Here is a 26,433-nt window from a genome sequence, read left to right as displayed (position 1 = left end):
ATAGGGTGTGGTCCAGCTGTACAACTTGAGGGAAGATTTGCCACTGGTCTTTTTTTTTTTTTTTTTCCTTAAGGAAGTATAGTTGACACACGATCTTACATTAGTTGCAGATGTACAGCATAGTGATTGGACAAGTCCGTATATTTTGCTGTGCTCGTGACAGGTGTGGCTACCATCTGTCACCATGCAACACTATTAAAATATCATTGACTATATTCCCAATGCTGTACCTGCCACAGGTCTTCTTTATACTGTATTTTGTTTTGTTTTGAAAGACCAAGCACCTGTCAGCTTATACCTTCTGAAATCATGGTCTTTGAAGGCAACTCTGAAACTCAGGATTAGATTATGCTCTGTGGTAGGAGGGAGAGAGGAAATACTGCGGGGGTAGTATGGCTTATTTTTAATTTCTTTCTGAGTTCATTTTGGTAACTGTAGGAATTTGTCTACTTCACCTAAGCTTTCAAAAATATTGGCATAAAGTTACTCATAATGTATCTGTCATCTTTCAAAATACCTTTGCAGTTATGTCCCTTTTTCATTCTTATTTCATTTTAACATCACTCTGGTTGCTTAATCTTGCCATGGCTTTTTGTTTTTCCTCTCAAAGAATCAACTTTTGGGTTTTGGGGGTGGGGATGTTCATTTATTTTATTTTTGTTTTCATTTATAGTTTCCTTTTTTCAATTCTCTTTTTCTTTGCCTGGATTAGTTACCTTCATTTTAAACTTTTCTTCTTTTTCTATAAAAGTTCAAGGTTATAATTTCCTTGAAATTACTGCCTCATTACATCCCATAAATTTTGATACCTTTATTTTCATTATTAACAGTGCAGAGTACTTTCTAATGTCCATTTTAATGTCCTTGACCCACAGATGCTTTTGGAAGTGTGTTTTTAAATTTTCAAACCCAGGAGAAGGTGGTGGTTTCTTATTTTTGTTTTTAGTTACCCCTTCAACACTGATTACTAACTCTAAGTCATTGTGGCCAGAGAGTTGATCTGGAAGGTACTGGAAATTTGTGGAGACTTGCTGTATAGTCTAGCATTTATCAGTCTTTATAAATATTCTATGTGTGCTTCAAAATGATAAGCCTTCTTCATTACTAACACATGTTCTGTATGTCTATTAGATCAAATCTGCATGCTAACCGTGTGGGGGTGGGGGGGGGCGGAGAGGGAAAGGGAGGGAGGGAAGGCATGCTTGGTCAATTGAATACTGAGAACGATGTATTAAAATCTCCCATTACAATGTAGATTTGACCGTTTCTCCTTGTAGCTCTTTCAGTTTGGGCTGTAGGTATTTTGAAGCTATCTGCATGGAGGAATCCATGTTTAGAACTGATGTAGCTTCCTGGTGAATTGAACCTTTATGAATATTTAATAACTCTCTTTATCCGTAGTAATGATTTTTGCCTTAAAAATCTGTCTTCTCTGGTTATAATATAGCTGTACCAGCATGGCATGATACAGCGTTTTCCATCCTTTTAACCTTTGCTTGTCTTTGTGTTTTAGGTTTTTCTCTTGGAAACAGCTTTTAAAAAACAAATCTGTGTTAATGATCTTTACGTCTTACTGAAGGTTTTTCGTCCCTTTTTAATAACATAATTGGATTTATTTCTACCATTTTATTTTGCACTTGTTTGTCCTGGTTTTTTCCCGATTCTTTTTCCTCTCTTGCATTGTTTTAAATCGATCAAAAGCTCCCACTCCCCCCTTTTTTCCTTCTAATGGTTTAAAAGTTATACATTTTGTTTCTCTTCTTTTAATGTTGATCCTAGAACTTATAACATGAATATTTTAAAATGTTTAAAGTTAATCAATACTTTTAAACTCCTGATCAATACAAGGCCCTTGGAATACTTCAGCTGCTATTCCCTACCTCCCAGATGATGTGCTACACTTGTCCAATACTGTGGTTCTATTTCATTTTGGTTTTTTTTTTATGTTACTTAGTCATTGTTACTGTGTTGTTCAGTCCATAGTTGACTACATTTTCTCTGCTTATCATTTCTTCTCACATCTCAGACCTTTCTTTTTGGATAATTTTCCTTGTTTCCTGAAATACATTCTTAAGAAAGTCCTTACCGTGACAATCTGCTTTTAGTTAAAGCCTTGACAATTTTTTGTCTGAAAACATATTTATTTTGCCTTCATTCTTAGGAGATAGCGTTTGACGCTTCTTCCGTTCCTCTCTCACCTCGAGAATATGTTTCCACTTTGATCTACCTCCCTCATTTTATCCTAACCGATGTTCTTCTTTAGGTGATGTGTTTTCTTTCTGTACTTTTACATCTTCTCTCTTTTTTTTTTAAATGTCTACAGTTTGACTATGATGTGTCCAGATATGTATTTCTTTTTGTCGTCCATGGGATTTGTTGGTTAAATCTGAAGATTGGTTGGTACCTTTCATCAAAACAAGAGAATTCTCAGCCACTTTCCGTTCAGGTATTGGGTCTTCCCCATTGTCTCTTTCATTCTGAAACTCCAGGTGGATTTATGTTGGATCTTCTTTTGTATTACATCATGCCCAATCTTCCATATTTCTATCTCTTCATCTCTGCTGCACTGTGTATAGTATCTTTAGATCCATCTTCCAGTTCACTGCTCTCTTTTACTAATTTTTTCTCTTTCAGCTTCATTGAGGTTTATTTCAGGGATTATATTTTTTCATCTCTCGCAACTCTGATGCTTTCCAAAATCCGTCTGCTTCGATTTCATAATCTATTCTTCCTAGATCTAGTATATTTCAATTCCCTCTTTTATTTCTGTACTCATTCTTGACATCATGTACCTACTTATTTCAATATTTTCCAGCTTTGCAGTTCATATTGTATAGTTGTTTTTTCTGTTGTCTCTGGCTTATAGTGGCTGTTTCTTTTGTGTTTATTTATTTATTTTTATTATTATTATTAACCTCTGGTCCCTGAAGTCTTATCCATGGGAATTCGTTGTGGCCTGAGCTTAAAGTATGTTCTTCCAGAAAGGGTTTGTATTTTCTTCTAGTAGACACCATTGGGCACTTTAAATTAAATTTAGCCTAAGGTCTTTGGGTCTACACAGTAGAATTCTGGCCTCATCCCCACAAGACTCAAGGCTTGTGGTTAAAAAAATCTCAGGGGAGGCTTTTCTTGTTTCTCATGCCATCTGGAACTAAGAGTTAAGCCTGGCTTTTTTCCCCATTGCCTGCCTCTGAGGGGCAGTTACTTTGGTCTAGGACCTCATTGAAGGTATCATCATTCAGAAGTCTTAGCTTTTTACATTTGACATTTTTACATTTATGCATTCCCAGTGGCCTGCTCACTGGTATGTTTGGTGATTTTAGGTTCTGAGCTTTCTCCTTGAATATTGGATTAACCTTAGTATGTGGGAATCCTGGTGGCTTAAATTCAGATTACATTCTTCAAGAGAGGATTTGCTTTCAAACTTGTGCTGGGAGCCTAGGGATCAGCACACCTGAGGCCACTTTAATCCCCTTCGAGGAGCCACAGTTAACTGTGGAGCTGCCAGAATCAATCTTCTTTGGCTCTCTCTCCATCGCTATAAATTTGGGCTCTTGTCCCAGGGCTACAGTAGGCTTTTACTCCAGAGAAACCCTGGCTTTCTTGCTCACCTACTGCTCCTGTTTCTGATTTTGTCCTTATTTTTTAACCTTTTGTTTGTGTGTGACATTCTTTTGGTACAAGTGTGTTTGCCTGGGTTTCTAAGATTCCCTTATTTTCCAGCAAAACCAGCCATGACTTAAAAACTATGTTGCTGTACTTCATCCAAAATCTTTTCTGGGGTAGTCAGAAGAGTGTCTTCTAGATGTCTTCTCTGCCACCCAGCTGGACGTGGAACTCCCTGGCCATCTCTTCTCATCCATGTCTTTCTACCTGTGGTCGGTTTTAGACCAAAGAACTGCACTAGCTCCAGCACTGGTGAAGAATCCCATTAACTGCATGCTTGGCCAAAGTCAAGAGTTCTCAAGTCAACCCCTTGGGCAGACAACTTCACCCTAAATGATAGTCTCTAGATTTAAAGCCGTCAGCTCCAGAGAGAACCTTGTGCACAGGTGAAAGGTGGAGGTGTTACATAGGGTTCTACTGTAGTGGGACCAATAATGAACCGATAGAGAAGATACAAGATGGCCATGTCCCATCAGAAGCTGTACTTTGACTTGTTAGTCGCAAGCATTGTTCATTCTCGGCCTGAACTAATGTGAGTTCTCACCTTTTATGTTCGATATTACCTATTGATTTGACCAGTGAATGAATACCAGGTTTTTGAGATTAATAACACTCGGTTTTGTCGAGGTCTAGTAAAATCAAATGGCTTTAATTTATGCTAACATGATCATTGAAAATGGTGTCACACCTAAATTCAGAGAAGTCTGAAAAATGGCGGGCATTTCAGATGTATCACGTGTTCGTTCTAATGAATGAGCTTTGAAGAGGTGGTTAGAAATTTACCTTCCAACGTGTTCAGGATGACTGGTTCCTTCTTTTAAGTATGTGGTGTCCTATGATGACAGCCCCTGCAGGACGAGGCGTTTGACATCAAGTCGGTGCGGCTGGCTTGTGCCGCCATAAACAACATGGCATCAAGTTATTAATCATTGAAGGAGCTTGTCGCTTCCTGCTGAGTTGGTGTGGAATTTATGGATTCTGTGCCCATGCTACAGTGTCGGGGAGAGAGATGCATTTATATTTTAATTCCTGCTCCCTGAAGTCACATCTGCATACCTGTTTTTATCCAGAAATATGGTCAGTGGGCGTATTGGTTTCCTATCAGTACACTTCCTTTCTCGAGAGAGACCTAAAGACATTTCAAATTCCTGCTTGAGCGGTCTTTGAGAACTAGCCGAGGCACCTTGGACAAGTCATGGGACACTTCTTTAGTTTCTGTTTGTTTATCTGTGGAACGGCTGAGCCAGGCCAGTATCGTGGCACGTGGTCTATGGAATCGCTGTTGGCATGCAGTGTGTGGTTCCAGGCAGTACCAGAGACCTTGCCCTATATAACACTCACTTCATGGGCTGCAGAAGTGATTTTCTCTTCTCTTCTCCATTTGATGGTAGTGTGTCCTTAGTACGTCTTTCATATGTGCTTATCTCCTTTAAGAAAGAGAAGTTGTCAGGCCCAGAACCTTTCCGCTTGTCTGGAACTAGAATGTTCTATCAGTGCTGTCACTCTGGTATACATCTCCTACTCCCTACTCCAAACTTTTTATTTAAAAAAAATTTCTTCACCTGTGGAAAAGGAGAAAGAAAAGCACAATGAACACCATATGCCTTTCACCTAGATTCACTAAGAATTAGCTTTGACAACACTTTCCTTATTTCATACTCATTTGCTCCCATGATTCTCTCCCCTTCTCTCTTTCGCCATATATGCTCAGAGGTATCCTGTTTTGCTTAACTGTGGTAGTGAAGTGAATGATAAGCCTCATGTTGTTAAAAAATAAGGATTCAGAACTAAACTGATTTTCGGAAAGCCAACCATAGCCCAGTTTACTCCTCCAAGTGTCACCGGGTTCACTCTGAGACTGTTTTCTGCTAGTTCCGTGGACTAATTATTTTGGATTTTACAGCAGTTACCTGCAACAACAAAGATCAAGAGAACCATTATCCGAGACTTTCAGTTTCATTTGTTTAATAGCTATTAATAGCTACCTGTGCAATTAGTTACGTTTATGGAGTTTCATATTTGGAAACACCTCAAAGTAATCTTTTCCTAGCCACTTTTATGCACCCAAGACAGAGCCAAGAAACAGGGAGTGTGCAGAAAATAGATATCGCAGAGGCCATTGCCCAAAGCTCAGGGGCTGCATTTACAGGCAAGCCCGTGAGGAATTTCTCTCTCGGGGCCTCTTTCCTCTTACTTTATGCTGTGTCCCCATCAGCCTCCTGACCCACAATAGAAGGAAAACAAGAGTGCTCAGGTAAGCATGTCCCAGCAACAGAAAGCGGGGGTGAACTGTCTGACAGCAACAGGGGAAACCAAGCCAGAATTCTCAGGCACCACTGAGAACCATCCTCTGTGCTGAGAACTTCTCATGTCATCACCCTGCCCTGTAAGGGAGACATGGACCCGCTGGAAGTCACTAATAAGCAGTGCCAGGATGTGAACAGAAGCCTGTCAGGAAAGCCAGGCTCTTTCTGGAAGGACTGGCTGGAGGGGGTCATAGATCTGCGATCGCAGAATGCAGGACACAATCTGGGGCCCTTCTGGAGACTGCTAGGACTTCACTGTGCAAATGAATTGTCATTGTGCAGCAGTGTCATTGTTGGGGTTGATCCTGATGATCTCAAGGCATGTAGCAACGACTGAATTTGGGTAATGGCCCTCAGGTGTTTTGCTGGTGCATAGTACAGTGGGATTTTCAACCACCAGCTTAAATTTAGCAGAGAACCTCGGGCCTCTGGAACACCAGAAGGAGGAGAGACTCCTTGGCTTCACTCCCTGCTACACAAAGGACTCTACTCCCCCCCTTTTACTTTCTCTCTGGGCTGCAACCAGGGTCTCATTGAGCCTGAAGGCCCACAGGGATGCCAGGAAAGAAAGGGTAACAGCTCGTGACCGACTCTTATTGTTCTAACCCCATAGCCTTTCTGCAGGTGCCATATGTACAGGGATTGCCCAGTAAGACGTGTTGGTGGAGACCCACAGTCATCTTCCCACACTTCATTCTCTCAGCCACACAATTCCTTCTGCTCCTACACTTGCTCAGTATTATCTTGTGTGCAGGCACTCTGCACCTGGCACATGCTAGCCACTGGGGGACAGAACATGACTGGGCCCTGTCTTGTGGAGCTAACACTCTAATGGGAAGCACAGACATGGAACAAGGCATCGCGCAGCTCATAAAGACGGTGGGAAGTGCTCTCTGTGAAAGGAACACAAAAGGAGTGCCTACGGTTGGGGATGTGTTAGCAAAGAAAGAAAAGTGCCCTCATGTTCCCCAGGTCTCCTAGAAGCTTATCATCAGGTGGATACACTTACAGGACACGGGGCCAGCATGGTACAATAGAACATCTCTCCTCCCTGCCCAAACCTTCAGCCTTCATGTCCAAAGTCATACACCATATCTTCCACAGACCTTTTCCTTGTCCTCTGTCTATCCCCTCCAGCTCGAAGTAACCCTTCCCTCCTGTGCGCGTTCATCTCTGACCACCGCACTGCCTCTTCTGAACACCTGTGTGCTGGACACTGGCAAAAATACAGCTACCGTCCACGCAGAATGGGTGCCCACCTTTGGGAATGTGTGGCCTAAGCAGGAATGAACATCACCGTCCTCACCCTTAGACCAGGCACTGGTCCAGACAGATGGGGGCGTTCTCTCCCGTCCCCAGCCCCACAGTGAAGTGGGTGCAGTCACTCTTCCCCTTGCCAGCATGAAGCACGAGACAGTTCAGGTCATCATTCAGACATAAAGACACCCACCACACAATGATCAGGTGTGGTGAGTGCTGTCGGGTCCTGATGGGATTGTACAGAAGGGACCTAGTTATAGGGAAATCAGAAAAACAGCGAGAGTCCGTCAGATTGCATCAAGAGCCCATCTTGAGAATCAGACTTTGGTCCTAATCCAGCTCTGCTGCTTCTGAGTTGTGTGGCTTTCCAGACCCTTCTTCCAGCATCGGTAAAACAGGGATGCTCCTGTCCACGTCACAGAGTTCAGTGCAACCGTCCCTGCGGACGGCGCGTGGCGCCTGGCAGGTGGTAAGCGTAGTTAGGTGGTAGCTTAGTGCCCTCTCTCTCACCGGTGATGTAACCACGACTTGCTTCTCTGTTCGACTCTGAGCATCTTTGTGACAGTGTCTGTATCTGATTCCGCCGCGGATGCCTCCCCAGGACCCTCCCTAAGGCCGTGCATTCATATTAGGTGTTCAGTGAATATTTACAGAATGAACGAGGCAGGGCAAGCGCGAGTGAATAGCTGTCACCACGTGGCAGGTTATCTCTTTCGGCTGAACACTGGGCTCAGTCCCCTGACAAAAGGCCCCTCGTGTCGCAGCTCCGGAAGAGCGCGGGCTCGTGTCCCTGAAGTACCCAGCCAGCATCGCCTGGCGGTGCCTACTCCACGGTGTTAGCAGGTGTGCGAACCCAAGCACAGCTTGATTTTGATGGTTTAATAGGAGAGTGTTGTTTTGACGTCTGTGCGCACACGGAGTGAAAAAGCGGGCGATGGGATGAGCCAGGAGGCCGGGGTGGGGGACGGGGGGGGGGGGGGGGGGGGCAGGACTCGGACCCGCTCTGCGAAGCAGGGTATCGTGTGGCCCGCAGGCGGGCGGAGCACCAGAGGTTGGGCGGCGGGCGGGTTGGGTGCGCATGCGCGAGCATGCGCAGACGCTGCCGCTAACCTGTGTCCTCTCTGTGACCCCCACCCCGCTCCCCGCCGCCCCGTCCGCAGGAACGGCCTCAGCGGCTGCCGGCTGCGGACTGAGAGCGAGCCGTCGTGCGGCTCCCCGGTGGTCAGCGGAGACCCCAAGGAGGACCACAACTACAGCAGCGCCAAGTCCTCCACCGCCAGGAGCACGTCGCCGGCCAGCGACTCGGTCTCCTCCTCCTCGGCCGACGACCACTACGAGTTCGCCACCAAGGGGAGCCAGGAGGGCAGCGAGGGCAGCGAGGGCAGCTTCCAGAGCCACGAGAGCCACAGCGAAACGGAGGAGGACGACCGGAAACACAGCCCGAAGGAGGCCAAGGACGCGCTGGGGGACAGCGGCTACGCGGCCCTGCACAAGAAGCGCCAGCACTTGGCCAAGGCCAGGAAGGTCCCCAGCGACACGCTGCCCCTCAAAAAGAGACGCACGGAGAAGCCCCCCGAGAGCGACGACGAGGAGATGAAAGAGGCGGCGGGCTCGCTCCTGCACTTGGCAGGGATTCGGTCCTGTTTGAATAACATCACCAATCGGACGGCAAAGGGGCAGAAAGAGCAAAAGGAAACCACGAAAAATTAAAAACAAGTCACTGATTTGTTTTGAACTTTCGGCCATTTGGTTTTAGCATGTCAGGAGATTTCTAATGATTTGTGGCAATATCAGCAATTTATTACTTTTTTCTTTTTTTTTTTTTTTTTTTGGTTTGGTTTTCTTTTCTTTTCTTTCCTTTTTTTTTTTTTTTTTTTTAATTTGCCCCTCCTTTGTTTTGGACCCTTAAGAATTTTATTTTTAAAGGAGATTGAAGCCATAGAACTCATATTGACACTCAGCTGTTTTACAAAAGCTTTTCATTATCTGAAGACAAAAACAAAAAAAACAAAAAACAAAAAAAAAACAACAACAACGAAAAAGCCAAAATTACCATTGCTTCCTCCAGCTTTGTCAGAAACACGTGGCTGAATCCGCAGGGATGCCAACGATCATGCCACGGGAACACACATTCGGCACCTAGAAGGCACGTGTGCAAAGTAACCATCGATCAGGCCCAACCCTTAGGTTTAAAAGGTCAGGATGTCCACCCAGCTGGGTTTGCTGAGTGAATGCATATAAGGCAACTGGGGAGAAGGAAGAGTCCTGGTCCCCTGGAAGCAGGTCCAGGCTTGTAGCGCCGGGCATCAAATCGTGCCAGGAAAAGCCTTGGCGTGGCCATGAAGTGTGCAGGGATGGGTGGACGGAGTGGGGGACGGTCTCCGGTCCTTTGTGCTTCTTCGCTGTGGAGCCTAGTAGCATGTTAGGAGGTGGACACTGAACCACTCGTTTATACCAGGTGTCAGTGACTAATGAGAGAGTGGGTCAATTTTTAGTGATGTTGCTAATCTTTGAATTTTGTTCTGTATTAAGAGAATGTTCCACAAGCCATAAGCCTGAGGTTGGCCCTGCACACACACCTATACACGCATGTGCACACACACGTGCGCACGCGCACACACACACACACACACAAATATGAGAGAGAGAACTGATGCAGAAAACGAGCTCTTCTTAACTGCCCAAGTGAAAATCAAGTCCAGGAAATTACAATAGCTGTCAAGGAAGAAAATAATGGTACAGATCTTTTTCTGTCTGTCAAAACTATTTGATCCGAGTGGGGAAAAAAAAAAAAAAAGCTACACAAGCTGCCATTAGTATTGCGGTGTGTTTTTAAAAGATCAAAGGCACATTGACGGACAAACAAAAGTAAAACACGGCAAAACAAAAGCAAAAAAAACTCCTGTACTGCCCTCAGAGTGGAGTTTGCAATTAATGCCAGTCAGGATTCATCTTTGCAAAATCAATGATTTCCACATTCAGCCAGTGTAGCCCGCAGAAATTTCTGATCCACAATGCATGGATTCCTTTGAAAAAAGAAAAACAAAAAAAAAAAAAAAAAAAAAAATCACAAAACACAAACTTTTTTTTATTCAAAAATAACAAAGTTCTTGTAAGGTAAATAATGTATTTAGCATGAAGCATGAATTATTTTCATATAAATATAGAAAATAGAGAAAAGGCTATGCCTCTAATTTTTAAGCCCTTAGGCTTAGAGTTTCTTTCGGTTTTTTTTTTTTTCTTTCTTTCATTTTTTTTCTGTTGTTTTTGTTTTGTTTTTTTTCTCCCCAATTATTTTGTTTTGGTTTTTTGAAGCAGGTGTTTAAGGTTTAACCTTCTTCAGGGACAAATTCTGACTGTTGGGGAATCTTACTCTGCAATAGAAAATATCTTCGTGTTCTGGTAGGGCCTGGATGGTGGAGCTCTGTACTGCCTTGTCTGCACTTCAGCCCCCGACCCCCTGATTCTCTGTTGAAAAGTGTGTCCTTTCTCTTTGTCTGTACATGTTTACCATGACGCAATAATTTGAGGGCAAACTTAGTAGTGAGTGTGTATGATAGAATCGAGAATTTCTAGGACGCCGACTTGAGAAAACCATTACCAGGATTTGGTTCTAGAAAGAAGGCAGTGAATAATTATGCAAATTCGCCAGAAGAAGGGGAAGCACGCTAATGGGCCTTATTGGATGAGGGTGTGAGTTAGGGTACGCGTGAAGGAGAAAGTGACATGGGTGTTGGAAGGACCAGCCCCAGACAGTTTTCCTGTGATGCCATCTCACAGTGGGAAGGAGGGGCCGGCCACCTGTACCGTGCACACCAACCAGCCTGGAATGAAGCCCGCCTAGATTGTGAGGGCTGAATTTAGACAACCGGATGATGTCACGCAGACCAGAAACTCCTGTTATCTTTGCCTAAAAGAAATTACCTTGGGAGATGCAACGAGAAATCTCTGAAATCTTCCACCCACGTGGAGGGGAATTTCAAAACATAAACAGGAACACCCACTATCGTGGCTCAGGACGTGGTGGTGAGGGGGAGGGAGGGGGGGCCCGGGGAGACGGTGATCTTTAAAAACGGGACCGTCGTGGGCCACTGCAGAGCCCATCGGCCAGCAGCAGGCGCGGTCAGGAGCTCCATCAGCCAGGACAGAGGGAAGCATCTGGCGCGTACCCCGCGACTTGCTTCCTCTGGGTTGCCGAAAAGAGAACCTGGGGAAAGAAAAGTCTACATCCCTGTGACAGGTCGAGTTCAGATACTTCCAGCATATTTGTTCCGGGTGTAGATGGGGGAGAGGATGTGTTATTCCCTCCATCTCCCCAAATATCTGATGCCCCAAAAGCCGTGTCAGCCGTGGAGCCTGAGCGACACTTGGATTCGTGTTGTCACCTGACCGAACCCAGGAGACACCCACCCCCCCCCCCTCCCCGACCCCTACCCTCACCCCACCCCCCAGGATAAGATTTAGACTTCCCTCCTGAAAGGCAGAGGCAGACATCCAGGACTGTTTCTGGCGGGGACTTCTTCCAGTTAACCCCCCCCCCCCCCGTGGGCTGTCTCCCCTCACTTCATTTTTCTAAAGGAGCAAAGGCCTCTTTTAGAAAATAAGAAAATGCAATGTGTGTGATTTACTTTTCTGATCTCTTTGAGAAATAGATAACTATCTTATAAAAGTGTGTTCTTAACTCCAGAACCACTCTCTTTGCATAAATACCTCATCGGGCAGCTTTCTAAGTGTTATTTTCCTGAGTCTCCCTCGGCACCTCTGTAGGGGCTGCTGGGTGGCTTGCAGGGGAAACTTTAGTGAGGGTACTTTTTTCTATTTTTCTTCTGTTTTTGGAGGCATACACATTATGCATAACCAAAACAATGGCTCAATTGTGTTTAACTTTGTATTTTGACTGTTGAGGAAAAAAAAAAAAAGTATCGACGTGTATGTGGCCGTCTGTAGTGAAGTCATTGCAGAATGAGGTTGTCCACGTCCCTCGCCACGCCAGGGGGCAGGAGGCACCCTCTCTCACTCCCTCCTCCAAGAGCAGTAGAGAATTTAAGCACAAGCCTATTTGTGAAAGAATATTTTGCTCCAGTGTAACTCACTTTAGTCTTGGAATTACTTCCCAAACGTCAGGTGTTCCTTTAGCTTCCAAAACTAGCATATGTATTCATTAGTCTGACAGATCGCCTGGGCACCGTTCAAGGGGTGTGGTGTTTTTGCTTTCATTTCTCCTGCTGGGAGAAGTGGCATTTCGTGTGTCATTCCAGTATCTCACGTACTCACATGGGGCAGGGGGGAGGGGGAGACGGGGAACTATAGCAATATTTAAAGACGCTTTGGAAAACAACCATGAATACATCAGCACCACGACATCTACAGTTACTTGCTGTTGGCCCTCGGACACATTTAAGAGAAAGAGACTGTAGCTCTTTTTCCTTAAATGGTATACACATAGACAGTTATTTTTATGCTACTATAATTGTCTTTTACCTTTATCTAGTACTACGTGGAAAGGGTTTGCATCATAGATTTTTCCCAGCCTTATTATATACCATAAGCTCCTACTTCCCTTCCCTCTCTAACCAATATACGTTTCAAGAGTTCTTTGGTGAAGCTGTCTATTCGAAACTAAAATGAACCAAACCCACATTTAGGTGGTGGTTTGAGATGGCCAAGACGACTGTGGCAGGTTTCAGTCTTGGGGCTGAGTTTTTAAGAAGGGATGTGTCGGAGGCTTTTCCCAAGAGCTGATTTTTCTCATAGAGGCGCTCGACGAGTCTGGTCCTTGCTGGGTGCGGCAGTAACTACCACAGGGCAATTCTAGAAGCCGCCTTTGCACTGAGTGGCGTTCCCGCCCCGGGGACAACTTCAGGCTGTGGGCTCTGTAGAGTGAAAACCGTCCAGATGGCTTCTGTGCCCAGCCCAGTCCTCGGGACGCGCTGGGCACAGCATCGAGTGCTACCAACTCACGTTTCAATTACCCCACGCTCCGCGTGTGGGCTCTTGGCCTCTCCTTGAAGGGCTTTTGGAGAAGGAATCAGAGTTCTGTACAAGTGACCTACATGGGAGGGTTTTCCACAGGGGATCGGATCAAATTCAATGTGACTTCTCTTTTCCCTTTAAACTTGATTCAGGTTTGGGACTCGTTTCTTTCTGGTGGATCACAGCTGCCCAGATGTTGCCATTTATTTTTATGTTTCTGTAGAGAAGTATTTTTTCTTTCATCTTCAGGATTTTTGCCACCAAAAGAACACATTTGAACTCTGTGTCCCCTCTTGATTGTGACTTACCAGTGTTGACAGTTAAATCCTTAGTGTCCTAGGTCCCAGCCCTCCAATACTATATCAAACACTGTTATGCACATAATGCAGCACTGTGATCTAATTTAAATAATACTTTTTTATTATTTATACTACTATATATAATATACATCAACACTTTTGCTATATAACCTAAGTGATAACCCTCTTTTAGTTACCTTCCAAACTCGGGACTTTGGTTTATATTGCAGTTAACACAGTTACAAAGTTGTAATGGTGTCTTTTTTCTTTGTAACGGAATGTGTAAATCAAAGTATATACATTGTGTGGTGTTCCTGTTTCTGGAGTTTCATGAGGATTTACACATGGCATTCAGTGTTCTGTATAGACCCGCCTACCTTTGTGAATTCATCTGTTAACCCCTCTTCCTCTGAGAGAGCACCGGAGGTGGTTAAGTCCTTGTTTTTTCTCTCTCTTCTACTGGTTATTCTTGAATTAAGCACAGACTCGTCAGCTCGGTTGCTTTATCATGAATAATGCGTGTGACCTTGAAATTCTTCCACAGTTCAGCAAACAAGTGCTAGCTTCACTGACCAAAAATTAAGGAAGGAAAATACGATTTTCAAAACGATTCATCTTTTAGTGGCCGAAAACCGATGTGTCTATGGTGCTGCATTTTGCTGTCTGTCGTACTTTTGAAATCAGACCTAGGTGAAAGATCACTTCTGACTTACTGTGATACGCTCACAAGTACCCTTCCTGTTCGTTTTGTTAGCGTTGAAATCAAGACTATTTGGGATATATTCAACAGTGTTTTTCCACTGTATTTCATTTGCAAAAGTTGAGAACAGCCTTCCCTACCTTTTGCAAATAACTGATACTCCATATTGGATTCGCACAGACTTCGATATGGTGAGCCTATCAAACCTACAAATTGTATTTCATCCCTTCATTACTGTGGCCTGAGTTCCCCAAACTTCCCCCCCCCCACACACACTTTTTTTTTTAGGTGAAACTTAGCACAATTTCAGTTATTTAAACATAAAGCATTTCTTGAGTATGTATGTTGAGGCCGTCGAAGCTCATAGCTGATTCAGTAACCAGTTTCATGCTCGTTATTCATACTACTAATACCTGCCATGGTGAAAATGTGGGTGGGGGGGGAGTCTCCGGGTGTGTCTGGGAAGCATTATACACTTGTACATTTTTTTTTATACTCTGATTCTGTAACATTTCTGAATTTCATTTTTGTTTTACAGAAGAAAAAAAATAAATAACAGTGATAAAGCAATCAGAAGACCAAGCACCTATCGATGCTTAGGGTCATCTGACCTTCGCCGGCCAATAGACCTACATGGCCAAATTCTAATTTACTAGAGTAATAATTTTTCAAAAGCCAATTTTTTTTTCCTGTATTTTCTGTATGAAACTGCCAATATCATGAATAGAAAGGGAGAACCATAAAGGAAAAAGGAAGTGATGTTCAGTTGCGTTTGTGTTACCTAAAGGAGCAGTGTGGAGGCTTGCACAATCAGCCGAAACTTAGGGACCTGATGGTGTCGCTTTGGAGGCATCCATACTTGCATTTCGCATTCTTCATATGTAATCATATTGCCAAAGACAAACTATTTCATCATTTATTGTAAATAACACTTTTCCCCAGACCTACCATAAAGTTTCTGTGATGTATTGTCTTCCAGTTGCAATAAAAATTACTGAGTTGCATCAATTGAAGAACGATGCCACGTATTATTGGGTGTGCTGCGTCTCCATATGCAAATGCTGAGCAGTAAAATCATTTATATTTCTTAACCTGCACTAGGGTGTGTGTTCTGTTTTTTACAGTTCGGTTCTAGGGTCTGAGCCACACTTACGGTACCTACCCATCTTCCTGACTGCTTCCCTTGTAAAAAAAAAAAAAAAAAAGAAAGAAAGAAAATCCACGTACCTTTTGGGGCGCCTGGGTGGCTCAGTCAGTCAAGCGTCCGACTCTTGATCTCTGCTCGGGTCATGATCTCATAGTTTGTGGGTTCCGGCCCCACGTCGAGCTCTGCACTGGTGTTGCGGAGCCCGCTTGGGATTCTGTCTCTCCCTCTCTCTCTGCCCCTCCCCTGCTTGTGCTCTCTCTCAAAATAAAGTTTTTTTCTAAAAAAGTGACACACCTTTAGCAAATAACACAAACTCCCAGCCAGAGCCAGAGAACCCGTGCGTCTCAGAATCCCAGCTCTTGCTCTGAAGAGTTGTTGGACAGCCAGTCTCCCGTCACAGAACTTCAGGCTTGTGGTTAAAAGCGATTCTGCCCTTCATTTGGAAGCTCTCAAGCAATAAACGAAAATTCTCCTCTGGGGCTAGAGCCTTGCCGGCCTATCCCAGGCCCTGAAGACTTCTTGGGATAACTTTTCTAACCCCTAGACTTTCTTCCTCTAGGATTTCATCTGTCACCACCCAGTCGGATTGAGTATCCGAATATTTGAGGGGACTGTGTCCAGACAATAACACCTCCAACATTCTGATCTGACCTCCAGGGGATATTGACCATCCCACGGAAGAGAGGAGGGAAATCTGGTAGCCGTTACCTGCAGTGAAGACCCCAACACAAGACCTCTGGGCTACAATATGGCTTAAGTGAGAAGGGAGACTACTGGCAAAGAATTGAAATGATGCCACAGCAGTGGAAAAAAATCGCACGTTACTTTTGTTAACGATCCATAGGCTACCCTCGGGAGGCAGTTCTTTTTTAATGCAAGACGCGTTCCTGTAGCTCCAATTCTATCCCAGTGACCGCTGGGTGACGGTGACAGGTAGAGTCAGCTTGAAGGGACTTGAAAGCTAATGGCAGAGGAGCCCTGAGTTGCTGTGGAAGGCGGATGCTCAGGTGCTTAAGTGGCCCCCCAAGGGGGTTGGGGCCAGTGTCTCTGGAGCCGAGCTTCCTGCGGGTTAAGCAGTGGCAATCTTACTGCAGTTAAGTTCAGAGTACTGCCAGGTGACTAATTGGAAAGGACACCAGTCGGATGCGGAAGCTGCTTCTGTGTGTGTTCACTTCCTTGCCGTGTACTCATGTGCCTCCCCGTCTGGCTTCTCTTCCCTCGAGATGGCACCCCGGCTGCCCCCTCCAAGCTCTCCAATTCACACTCCAATTCCTCCCCTGAAAAGAGGCAAACAAAGGATGGCCAGTGTCTTTATTTTCTTAAAAACAGCTTGGTATAAATGCAGAGAAAGAAGACATCAGAGGTACCAATAAAGCTCACACTTGTGAGTGACTTTCGTTCCTGCCATGGTTTTAATTGCAGCATTTTCCATGCTGTGCTGTGCATTTGGTTGGGGAGCTATGTGTCTAAGGCTTCTTTGAAACAAACTACAAGAGTCTGGACTCTGCCTTGAAGATGTATTTACTGGAGAGATGCCTTATTTGAATAGCTACATAATACACAAGATTTTCTGTAATTTTTAGGTAATCTAGAGGTGGGCTGTCCCTGCATTTTATAATTTTTTTTTAACGTTTATTCATTTTTGAGAGACAGAGAGTGCGAGTGGGGGAGGGGCAGAGAGAGAGGGAGACACAACCGGAAGCAGACCCCAGGCCTCCGAGCTGTCTGCACAGAGCCCAACGTGGGGCTCAAACCCACAAACCACAAGATCATGACCTGAGCCAAAGTGGGACACTCAACCGACTGAGCCACCCAGGCACCCCTGTCCCTGCATTTTAAAAATTCCTCCTGGACAACTGAAAATGGGGTGTTTCCTGAAAAGATCAGACAACTGTGTCTGCAAAGTTATATGAATCCTCAGAGTAGTGAAATTTCTCCCCCGACACCGCATGGACCCTGAAGACCCACCCATGTGGTTGATGCTATGTAAGTGGCCCCGTTGAGGGTGAGAAGCAGCCCCGACCAGCTTCTCCTCTTGACTGCTCTGCCTGATGGCAAGTGTCTGAACCAAGAAATCACCACCCTTCTAGAAAGTTCTCAAGAAATGAGGGTAATTTCACAGGGAGTCTGGGAGCGACTAGGAGGCTTTTGTTTGTGAGTTGAAACCTCATGTCTGCTTCTCAGACCCCTGTGAATTAAGAAGGTCCTACGTTATGCACAAACCTAAGTATGTTTTGACCATTTTTCCATTGATTGGGATGCAAAACTGGGGGGTTGGGAACTGGCTAAAGACAATTTTTTACTACTTTTTTAAGTTTTATTTTGGAGAGAGAGAGAGAGAGAGAGAGAGAGAGAATCTCAAGCAGGCTCCATGCCCGGCAAGGAATCCAGTATGAGGCTCCCTCCCACAACCCCGGGGATCATGACCTGAGCCCAAACCAAGAGTCAGACGCTCGGCCGACTGAGCCACCCAGGCGCCCCTTAGAAGACTCAAATAGAAGTGAATAAACCAGTTTATTAAATGTCCACCTCTTCCCTTTGTGTTGTGTGAATAAACCTTCCCAGGACAGTGCATTTCACTAATGCTCCTAGAAATACTGTCTTGATTTGAAATCATCCTTGGGCATTTTTGCATAAAGTATCCTAATGACTTGAGAACTGTTTTATGCTGCTTCACGCTAAAGTACTTAGGGAGCATATGGCTACATTTCCTTCAAAATGCAGCAATTTATTTGAGAAAGATCAAGGAATTCTATTTTTTCTCATCTGCTATTCATTTCAAAGCTGATTTCTAAAAATACATAATATGGAAGTGGAGTATGATGGGGGAAAGTCTGAAAGCAAGACAGTGGCTGATTTCTTAATCCCTCTGGGATACACTTTTTTCTTGAAACAGGTCCATTCTGTTCACATCGTAAAACTGGAAGGGACATTAGACACCACTGAGTCCAAACTCCCTGTGTTATAGACTTGGCAGCTAAGGCACAGAAAAGTTAAGGGATTGGCTAGTGGCGAAGCCGGACTTCAAAAGGGGAAATTTTCCTTCTTATCTTTTGTCATATCCATCTGCCGGGTAGGTAATTATAATCATCACATCTGTGGAATCCTGTAGGTGACAATTCTCCACAGGTGCACACAGAACACTGTGTCCTATGCATTTTCCCTACAGCTACAGTGAAAATGACTTTTTAAGTGACATATAACATTCCATTGAGCGAATGCCTGCCATCTTCAACTGTTACCTTTCCAGTGTTTCAATTGCTTGGAGTTCCTTTCTGTGATAAGTAGTACCACAATGAATATCTTCGGGCAAGTGGCCATTTGCATATTTTCAACTTGTCTTTTGTTAGTTCGCCTATTGGACTATCGGAACAGAGGTATCATCAGTGCTACAAGACTCGATGTGCCTTTCCAAAAGGCATCAGTGCAAATAGCAGTGAATGAAGGGGTGCCTGGGTGGCTCAGTCGGTTGAGCATCTGACTTCGGCTCAGGCCATGATCTTACAGTTTGAGGGTTCGAGCCCCGCATCAGGCTCCGTGCTAACAGCTCGCTCAGAGCCTGCAGCCTGCTTCAGATTCTGTGTCTCCTTCTCTCTCTCTCTCTGCCCCTCCCCGGCTCATGCTCTTTCTCTCAAAAATGAATAAATGTTTAAAAAAAGTTAAAAAAAAAATACCAGTGAATGAAAACCAAGTTCACTGCATCCTTACCTACCATATTGGAATTTATTTTTCTCCTTAATTTTTACTAGCAGACAAAATACACGTTATTACTGTTTGAATTTTCATTTAGTTACTAGCAAAGTTACATTATTTTTCATAATTGACTGGCCATTTATTTTATTTAGTTATTTTGGGGGGATCATCTGTAACTAACTCTAAGAATTCAAAAGAAAAGGAAATCAGATTCATGGACTCTTTCTACACGGCCATTGAACGGTGCCAAGATGGCCAGACCGACCACATGAACTCAGGTGATCCTCTCCTCTTCAGACATTCTAACTGTCCTTATATGAAAACAAACTCTCACTCCCTAAAACTTTTACCCGAAGGTCCTTGCACTGGCATGGAAGTCCACAAAAATGCAAACCTAAATCTTCTTGCACATGGCGGCCGTTTATACATGTAGAAACAATAATTTCCTCCCTAAGTCTTTTCCAGAATAAACATTTCAAGTTCTGTCTACTCTTTCTCTCTTCTGGACATGTTCCAACCTTGTGATCAAAACTGAGAGCGGAAAACAGAATCCCAGGTAAGTTTGAAGAGGAGGAACTATCTCCTTCCATTCTAGATCTTCTGCTTCAATTAAGAAAACCAAAGACTGAATTAATTTTTTTTTTTCTCAGAAGACTCCTCACACCACTGATTCAGACTGAATTTGCTATTAACTAAAACAAGTCCCTGTTGGTGTATTTCTCTGGATATTCATTTGGGATCAAGGTGCAGGACTTTGTATTTCTCTCTACTAAATGCCACCTCCTTAGATTTGGTCCACTGTCCAAGGTAGTTGAGATGAACATAGGGTGGGTGGGTGAGGGTCCTGACTCTGTCATCCGAAACACTTGCTTTCTCTCCAGGTATTGTTGTATCACAGATTTGAGAATATCTTTTGTATATTGATGAGGACAGAGCTGGAGCTCTGTGGCATGGTTCTGGAGACCCGCCTCGTAGGTCAATTTCATTGTGATCAACATACTTTGAGGGCATCTGTGCTTGGCTTTATGAAAATGCAGCCTACATTTCTGCATCCGATCAAAACTTTGTCAAACACATCCTCGATCTCCAGATATAAATCCATAGTCCTCCTTTATAAAAGAGGAAATCAAGTCATACTCTATGCTGATACGAATTATGCAAATCCGAAATAAGGCAATGGGAAAGAATAAGGTTGCACTTAATGTACACAGCTTGAAGTGATGTAAATCCTACTTTATTCCCATGGGGGAATTAGTCTTGATTTATGCATGTATTAAATTATATGAGGTCTTACGCCACATATCCCTCATATAAAGAACAACCACGCTTTATTCATCCATTCCTTCTTCCATGCGTTCATTCCGTTATTGAATCATAGTGAGCCCACATTGGCTTCCTTGCCAAGAGCTTACCAGCCATTCTTGTAATAATCCATCCAAGGAGATTACCCAGGGGCAGCATTGAGACTATAGATCTCCTGTTTGCAGACAGTCTTCTCCTGTTTACAATCAGGAAATTCCAGCATAATACTTAGTGGTATTTCTTCACTCTACGTGCAAGCCTATTTAGGGCACTGCCATATCTAGCGTGTAGTTAGCCTCTAAATATAGTCAAATGCATTTAAAATAAATGGGCTTCCTTTAAACACACACACACACACACACACACACCTCAGAAGTTGAGTTTGGTTTCTTCTGGCACCTAGTTATTTTTAAATACATATGACACCTTACCCAGCATGGCATATATATTTAAGCCTATCCAAAAAAACAGGAAAGGACAATGAAGAATTTAAGAAGAAATCAATTGAGAAAGTTTTAAAATAGATTGCCTCCTTCTCACTCACAGGCACCCCACACTTGTTTTTCAGCAACTCCTATGTGCCAATCCGGATTAAGTGCTGGCTGGGGATGCGGGTGAAAACCCGGATTCCTACCTTCAGGTAAGCTCACCTCCAAAACTCTAGCTGTGGCAACTGGCATATGGGCAGCTGGCATATTGTTCCCCAAGCTTCTCAGTAGTGGGTGGTCTTTTTTTAGACATAAAAATACTGGTAGCAAAGAACAGTACGTTGTCTCCCCCTCCCTCCCATCTCTCCATTCCTCACCTCTGTCAGCTGGTGTGAAAGCAGGAAACAGTGTCCGCCGTTAGCCCTGCTCCACCAGGCTGAGCTCAGCTGGGGAAGGTCAAGGAATGTTCCACCCAGCCATCTGACACTTCACTCTAAAATCTTCCCATGCACCCTAAGCTCTGGCTAAGGCCCTGATTCTTCAGCATGGCACATGAGCCCTTCACGCCAGCCCCCAGCCTGATCCCCTTCCCCTGCTGTGCCCACTCCGAGCTGCAGGTGCTAGGTAAGCTACAGTTGCTAGGAGGTCCCCTAGTGCCCCTCCCCGTCCCTTGATAAGGACTGTCCCTTCTGCCTTTCCAGAATGTTCTCTCACCCCGTGAAGCTCAGTCCCCACGTATTCTGTGTTCAGCTGTAGATTAAATTCCTGTCTTCCGGCACTTTCCAGCTTCCTTGTAGCTGTTGATTTCTCAGTCTGTCTATGACCACGTTCTCCTGAAGAACAGACATTTTGCCCTGTGCATTTCTTTATCCCCAGGGCTTGCCTCAGGGGTCACTCAGTCAGCTTCTCCTGAATGCACAGAGGGAAGAGCCCAAGGTGTTGTGTGGACCCTGGCCTGGCTGCTCCTCAGGAGAGCCTCGCACACTCTTCTCCAACTGTGGCCGGGGCAGGATGGACGGGAGCTGGCAATGATTTCAGGAACATTTGAGAACACGGTATCACCTCCTGCCTAGGAAAGCTTCTGGAAGTGAGGCCTTGCTCACCACCCGCCTTGGGTGCTCAGGAGTGAGTTGGGAGATGCTTTGGTGTGGCTTGTCCAGGCCACATCCGTGTCCGGACCTTCTGTCTCCAGAAGGTGCTGCCGCTGTGGTTAGCAGGGACCACCGTCCTCCCACAGAACCCCAGACCCAGAAATGTCACAGCTTGCAGGGCTTCTAGAGCATCTGGACAAACGCGACCAGAGAAGGGGCGACCCTACCCCAGGCCCCAGCAGAGCTCCCGCTGCCCATGGGTGTTAGGGGTGGATGTGCGGCCGCGTGGGCCTAGGCTGCCCCCGCCTTTGGCCGGGCCTCGGTTTCCAGCTTCTTTGACACTGACTGGCCATGCTGGAGCTGTTTCCATATAGGAAATCACATCACAATGTGTCCGAACCGACGCTCTCAGCATGGCCAAGTCAGAATCCTCAAATCATCACTGGGGGGGGGGGGGGGGGGGGGGGGGGGGGCGGGGAATCGATGCTCTTGTCCAGCTTTTAATGACAATCAATTCTCTCTCTGGCTCTTTGCTAAGTAAGTGTCATTGAGAACAATTGCATTTTGTGAATCTGGTCGCTGGCTTTGAATTTGCAACTTCCTCTGGCTGATGAGAGTTGGAGCGTCTTGTTACTGCCCTGTTCTCAGTCAGTCACCCAGGATGCTCAGCCGTACCATTAACGTTCTTTCCGGTCTGTTCTTTAAGGCAACGTGACAGCTCCACTAATCAGAAAAGAAAGTCCATCCTTGAGCTCTGAGGAGGGGGTTGGGGAAAGCGTGGGCAGTGGCCAGCCTCTTCTCTGACCCTGAGAAAATAACACCAAGTGCTGGCGTCAGGCAGACTGGGTTTCCAGTCCCGGCTCTGCCCTTTCTCAGCTGTGTGGCCCTGGGTAAATCACTCACCCTCTCTGAGGCTGTTTCAGCATCTGTAGAATGGGATAATAATAGTACCTTCCATATAAGGTTGTTAATAGGATGAACTATACCGCTGCATGAGAAACAGGGTTCATATGACATGTGTCACATCTAAGAGGCATCTAAGATGCTCAATAAATATTATTAATTACTACCACTATTATGATTATCGTTTTATTCTTAAGAAACCCAGAACTGCGTAGTCCAGCCTCTATCTGTCCTAATGCACATGTGTGATCACCACAGAGCAGTTGAAATAGAGAATCCAATTTGAGATGTGCTCTAAATATACCGGATTTTTAAAGACTCAATATGAAAAAGAGGATGTAAACTATTTCACTAATACCTTTGAAAATGCTGATTACATGTTGCAATAATATTTGGATATTTGCGTTAAACAAAATATATTGTTAAAATCAATTGCACCTGTTTCTTTTTCTTTTTCTAAAGTGACTACCATTAGAACACTTAAAATTACATATGCAGACCAGAGTCTATTTCTCTTGGACAGCACTGTTCTTTCTATACGGAGTTGCTTTCAAAGAAGCCCCATCAAATAGCCAAAAGTAATCAGGAGTACCAACAGCGAAAGACAAACGACAAACGAAACACCCAGGAATTTCAGTCTTTAATTTGTGTCTCTTTGGAAAACAACACGGAAGCGTCATTAATGCTTGTTACATTTCCTTTCCTCTTGTCCCAGTTTTCTTGCACTCAATGCTATTTTGGAGCCTTTGCCACTTCCCCGCCCCCGCTGCCAACTACTCATACGCCATCGGTCCACTTCAGCCCACGGGACATTTGTTTGCGCTCCACTGTTCTTCCAGCTGCACCACTACACCCTCTCTCTATAGGATCCTTCCTCTCCACCTCCTGCCTCTCACACCTTATTTCTTATCTATTCTCTGAATTAACACCTCCGAAGAACTGTTCTCCGGTTTCACAGCCAGAGGGACACGGGGAGAGTGGGGCAGACTACCATTAACCAAAGTCATAAAAGACTGATGGATAAACCAGAGTGCCAAAGAGTTCGTTGACAGCAGAGAGTCTTTTGGGGGGGGGACTGCACGCTCCCTCTGCAGTGGAGGAACACCGACCCTAGGTCTATATTGTATGCTGTGTGAGATGTGTATTGCACAAAGCCAGGGGACACATTTATACAGAGTGTAGTATAATGTCACACGTACAGCATGGTGGTTCCCAGTATGCTCTGGGTTCCTGAGAAGGTGAATTACCAAGTTCGGCGAGCTCAGTATTAGAACTAAGAAACTCTTGAGAGAGATTTGATCAAAGCCACGGTGGATGCTTCCCCTTCAGGAGCCAAATGTAACTATGTGGAGGCCGGGGTGCCTGAATCCCCAGATTTGCTGACTCTGCCTCTTGGCCAGGCCCGGATAAACACTGACTAGTTCCTATCCTTTGGCTTTCTCTTTTCCCAGGCTCCAGGAAGAATCACGCTGTTCTGATGACAAGGTTCTCCTCCTATAAGCCTGAACAGGAGACACTTGATCGGCTTTCAGCTCGGTGAGATGTCAGTTTTTTCCTTCCAAGAGTATAGCCTGGTCCCCACGGCTTGATTTCGGGGTTCACCCATGTCCGTGGCCATAGTTCTGGGTTAAATTTGCCCCCCTTTCCCACATTCATGTGTTGAAATCTTAACCCCCCAATACTTCAGAATGTGGCCTTATTTAAGAATAGGGTCACTGCAAATCGGATTAGTCAAGGTGAGGTCATACTGGAATAGGGGGGGCTTTAATCTAATATGACTGGTGTCATTATACAAAGGGGAAAGTTAGATATAGACGCCGAGGGAGAACACCATGTGAGGAGCCACGAAATTTAGATACAGATCCTGAGGGAGAATACCACGGCTGCCACTAGTCAAGGGATTACCCAGAACAAGTACTTCCCTAGAGCCCTCAGAGGGAGATTGGCCCCGCCACCCCCTTGATCTTGGACTTCCAGCCTCCAGAACTGTGAGGCCATTAACTTCTGTGGCTCAAGCCACCCAACTTGTGATGGTTTGTTGTGACAGCGGTGGGAAACTGATATGGCCACAGGCAAATATAGCTGCCGGGACAGGTAGCTGATGTTTTTGCCATTATGGGTAAACTCCTAATTTACTCTGAAAGAGAAACTTAATCTTAAGGTTTTGAGGATAATCTGCTATCACTCATAAGTGATTATTACTATTAATTATTAGTAATTAGTAATAATATATAATATATAACAGTATATATGAATAATATATACTATTTATTTAATAATTTATTTAATATATAATTCATTATAATTTATTATAATATAATTTGTTATAATTATTGATGCTATGAATTATTGCAAGTTATTAACACTCTTAAATTTATTATTAATAACAATTGCATAATATGTAATATATAATGATAATATATTAATTAACATAACAATATTAACATGATTAATATTATGAATAAAATCTTTTTACATGAAACATTTAAAAATTCTTGGCTTTATTTATTATAAGATAGCCTTATAAATTCCTTTAAGGAAACTCGCCTTATTATGCACTCATCTTGTTTTGAGAATGGACACAGGACAATGTCAATAAAAGGAAATCTTCTGTGTCTATGACTGTCATTCGAAGAAATTGTTCGTTAACATACTCAAGGACCCAGAGCCAAAGCCCCAGTGACCCAAGACAAAATCGTCTCAAACTCAGAGCCAAGAATCAGTTGGGTTTCTGTTTATTTATTTTTTTTCCATGATGAACGTGTATACAATGAAAGATACATGGTATATACGCTTCACTTCTTTTTTAGGCTGCAAGGAAGCTTGGGATTTCATTACTGCAACTTCCCTCAGCCGAGAGTTCTTGGTAAGCGTTTTCCCCTTTCCCTTTTCTGCATTTTGTTCTTTTCTTTTGCTTCATGAATCTTTGTTCCTTTTGTGTGACCATAGTTACCTCAAATGTCTTTTGGCAGAAAGCAGGATAGGAAACAACAAAATTGAAAAAAAAAGATAAAATATGCAAAGCAATGAAGTTTTGGGACATGGGAGAGAGGAGTGATTTTACCAGAAGCCTAGTCTTAAAAAAACAAAAATAAAGGGGCGCCTGGTGGCTCAGTCAGTTAAGCGTCTGACTTCGGCTCGGGTCACGATCTCACAGTTCGTGAGTTCGAGCCCCGCATCAGGCTCTGTGCTGACAGCTGGGAGCCTGGAGCCTGCTTCCGATTCTGTGTCTCCCTCTCTCTCTGCCCCTCCCCTGCTCACACTCTGTCTCTCAAAAATAAATAAATGTTAAAAAAACAAAAACAAAGCAAAACCAAGAACAATGCTCTCCCAGCTGACATGTACCGAAGGCATGTGGCAAAGCACAGAGAGACATCAAGGAAGGGGGGAATGTTCGCATTAAGCGAGCCAGAGCTGTGAGAGGACCCGGGATTCCACGGTCCTGCATCTTCTCTACAATCGTATCGTGTCTCTGCTAAATGTGGAGCCACGCCATTCCGCAGGGACCCAGTTTAATCAACTTACATACTCTTCTCTGCATCTAGGGTAAACAGCAGGGTTGCTCCAGGAGCTTTTATGAAAGGCCAGGCTCCGCTCCCAGCATGCTGATTGTCACCGCGTGCTCTTCCCATGTGGGACTAGTTATGGGACCGTGTGGAGCGTGG

At 44.4% G+C, this 26,433-nt stretch overlaps 1 protein-coding gene across 6 annotated transcripts in view; it reads left to right on the top strand.

The window, feature by feature from the left end:
* FOXN3 (forkhead box N3) overlaps positions 1-15,217 on the top strand; it is a 400,702-nt gene extending 385,485 nt beyond the window's left edge. For all 6 annotated transcript variants that reach the window (XM_043556816.1, XM_043556818.1, XM_043556817.1 and 3 more), the window contains one exon: positions 8,393-15,217. In XM_043556816.1, coding sequence (XP_043412751.1) covers positions 8,393-8,942 — 550 coding nt within the window. In that variant the 3' untranslated portion in view covers positions 8,943-15,217. The remainder of the gene's footprint in view (positions 1-8,392) is intronic.
* The last annotated feature ends 11,216 nt before the right edge of the window (positions 15,218-26,433 follow it).

The sequence above is a fragment of the Prionailurus bengalensis genome, chromosome B3, assembly GCF_016509475.1.
Source record: "Prionailurus bengalensis isolate Pbe53 chromosome B3, Fcat_Pben_1.1_paternal_pri, whole genome shotgun sequence".
NCBI classification, from domain to species: Eukaryota; Metazoa; Chordata; class Mammalia; order Carnivora; family Felidae; genus Prionailurus; species Prionailurus bengalensis.
Note: the sequence above shows the minus strand (reverse complement) of the source record. Positions and strands in the feature narration are given on the sequence as shown.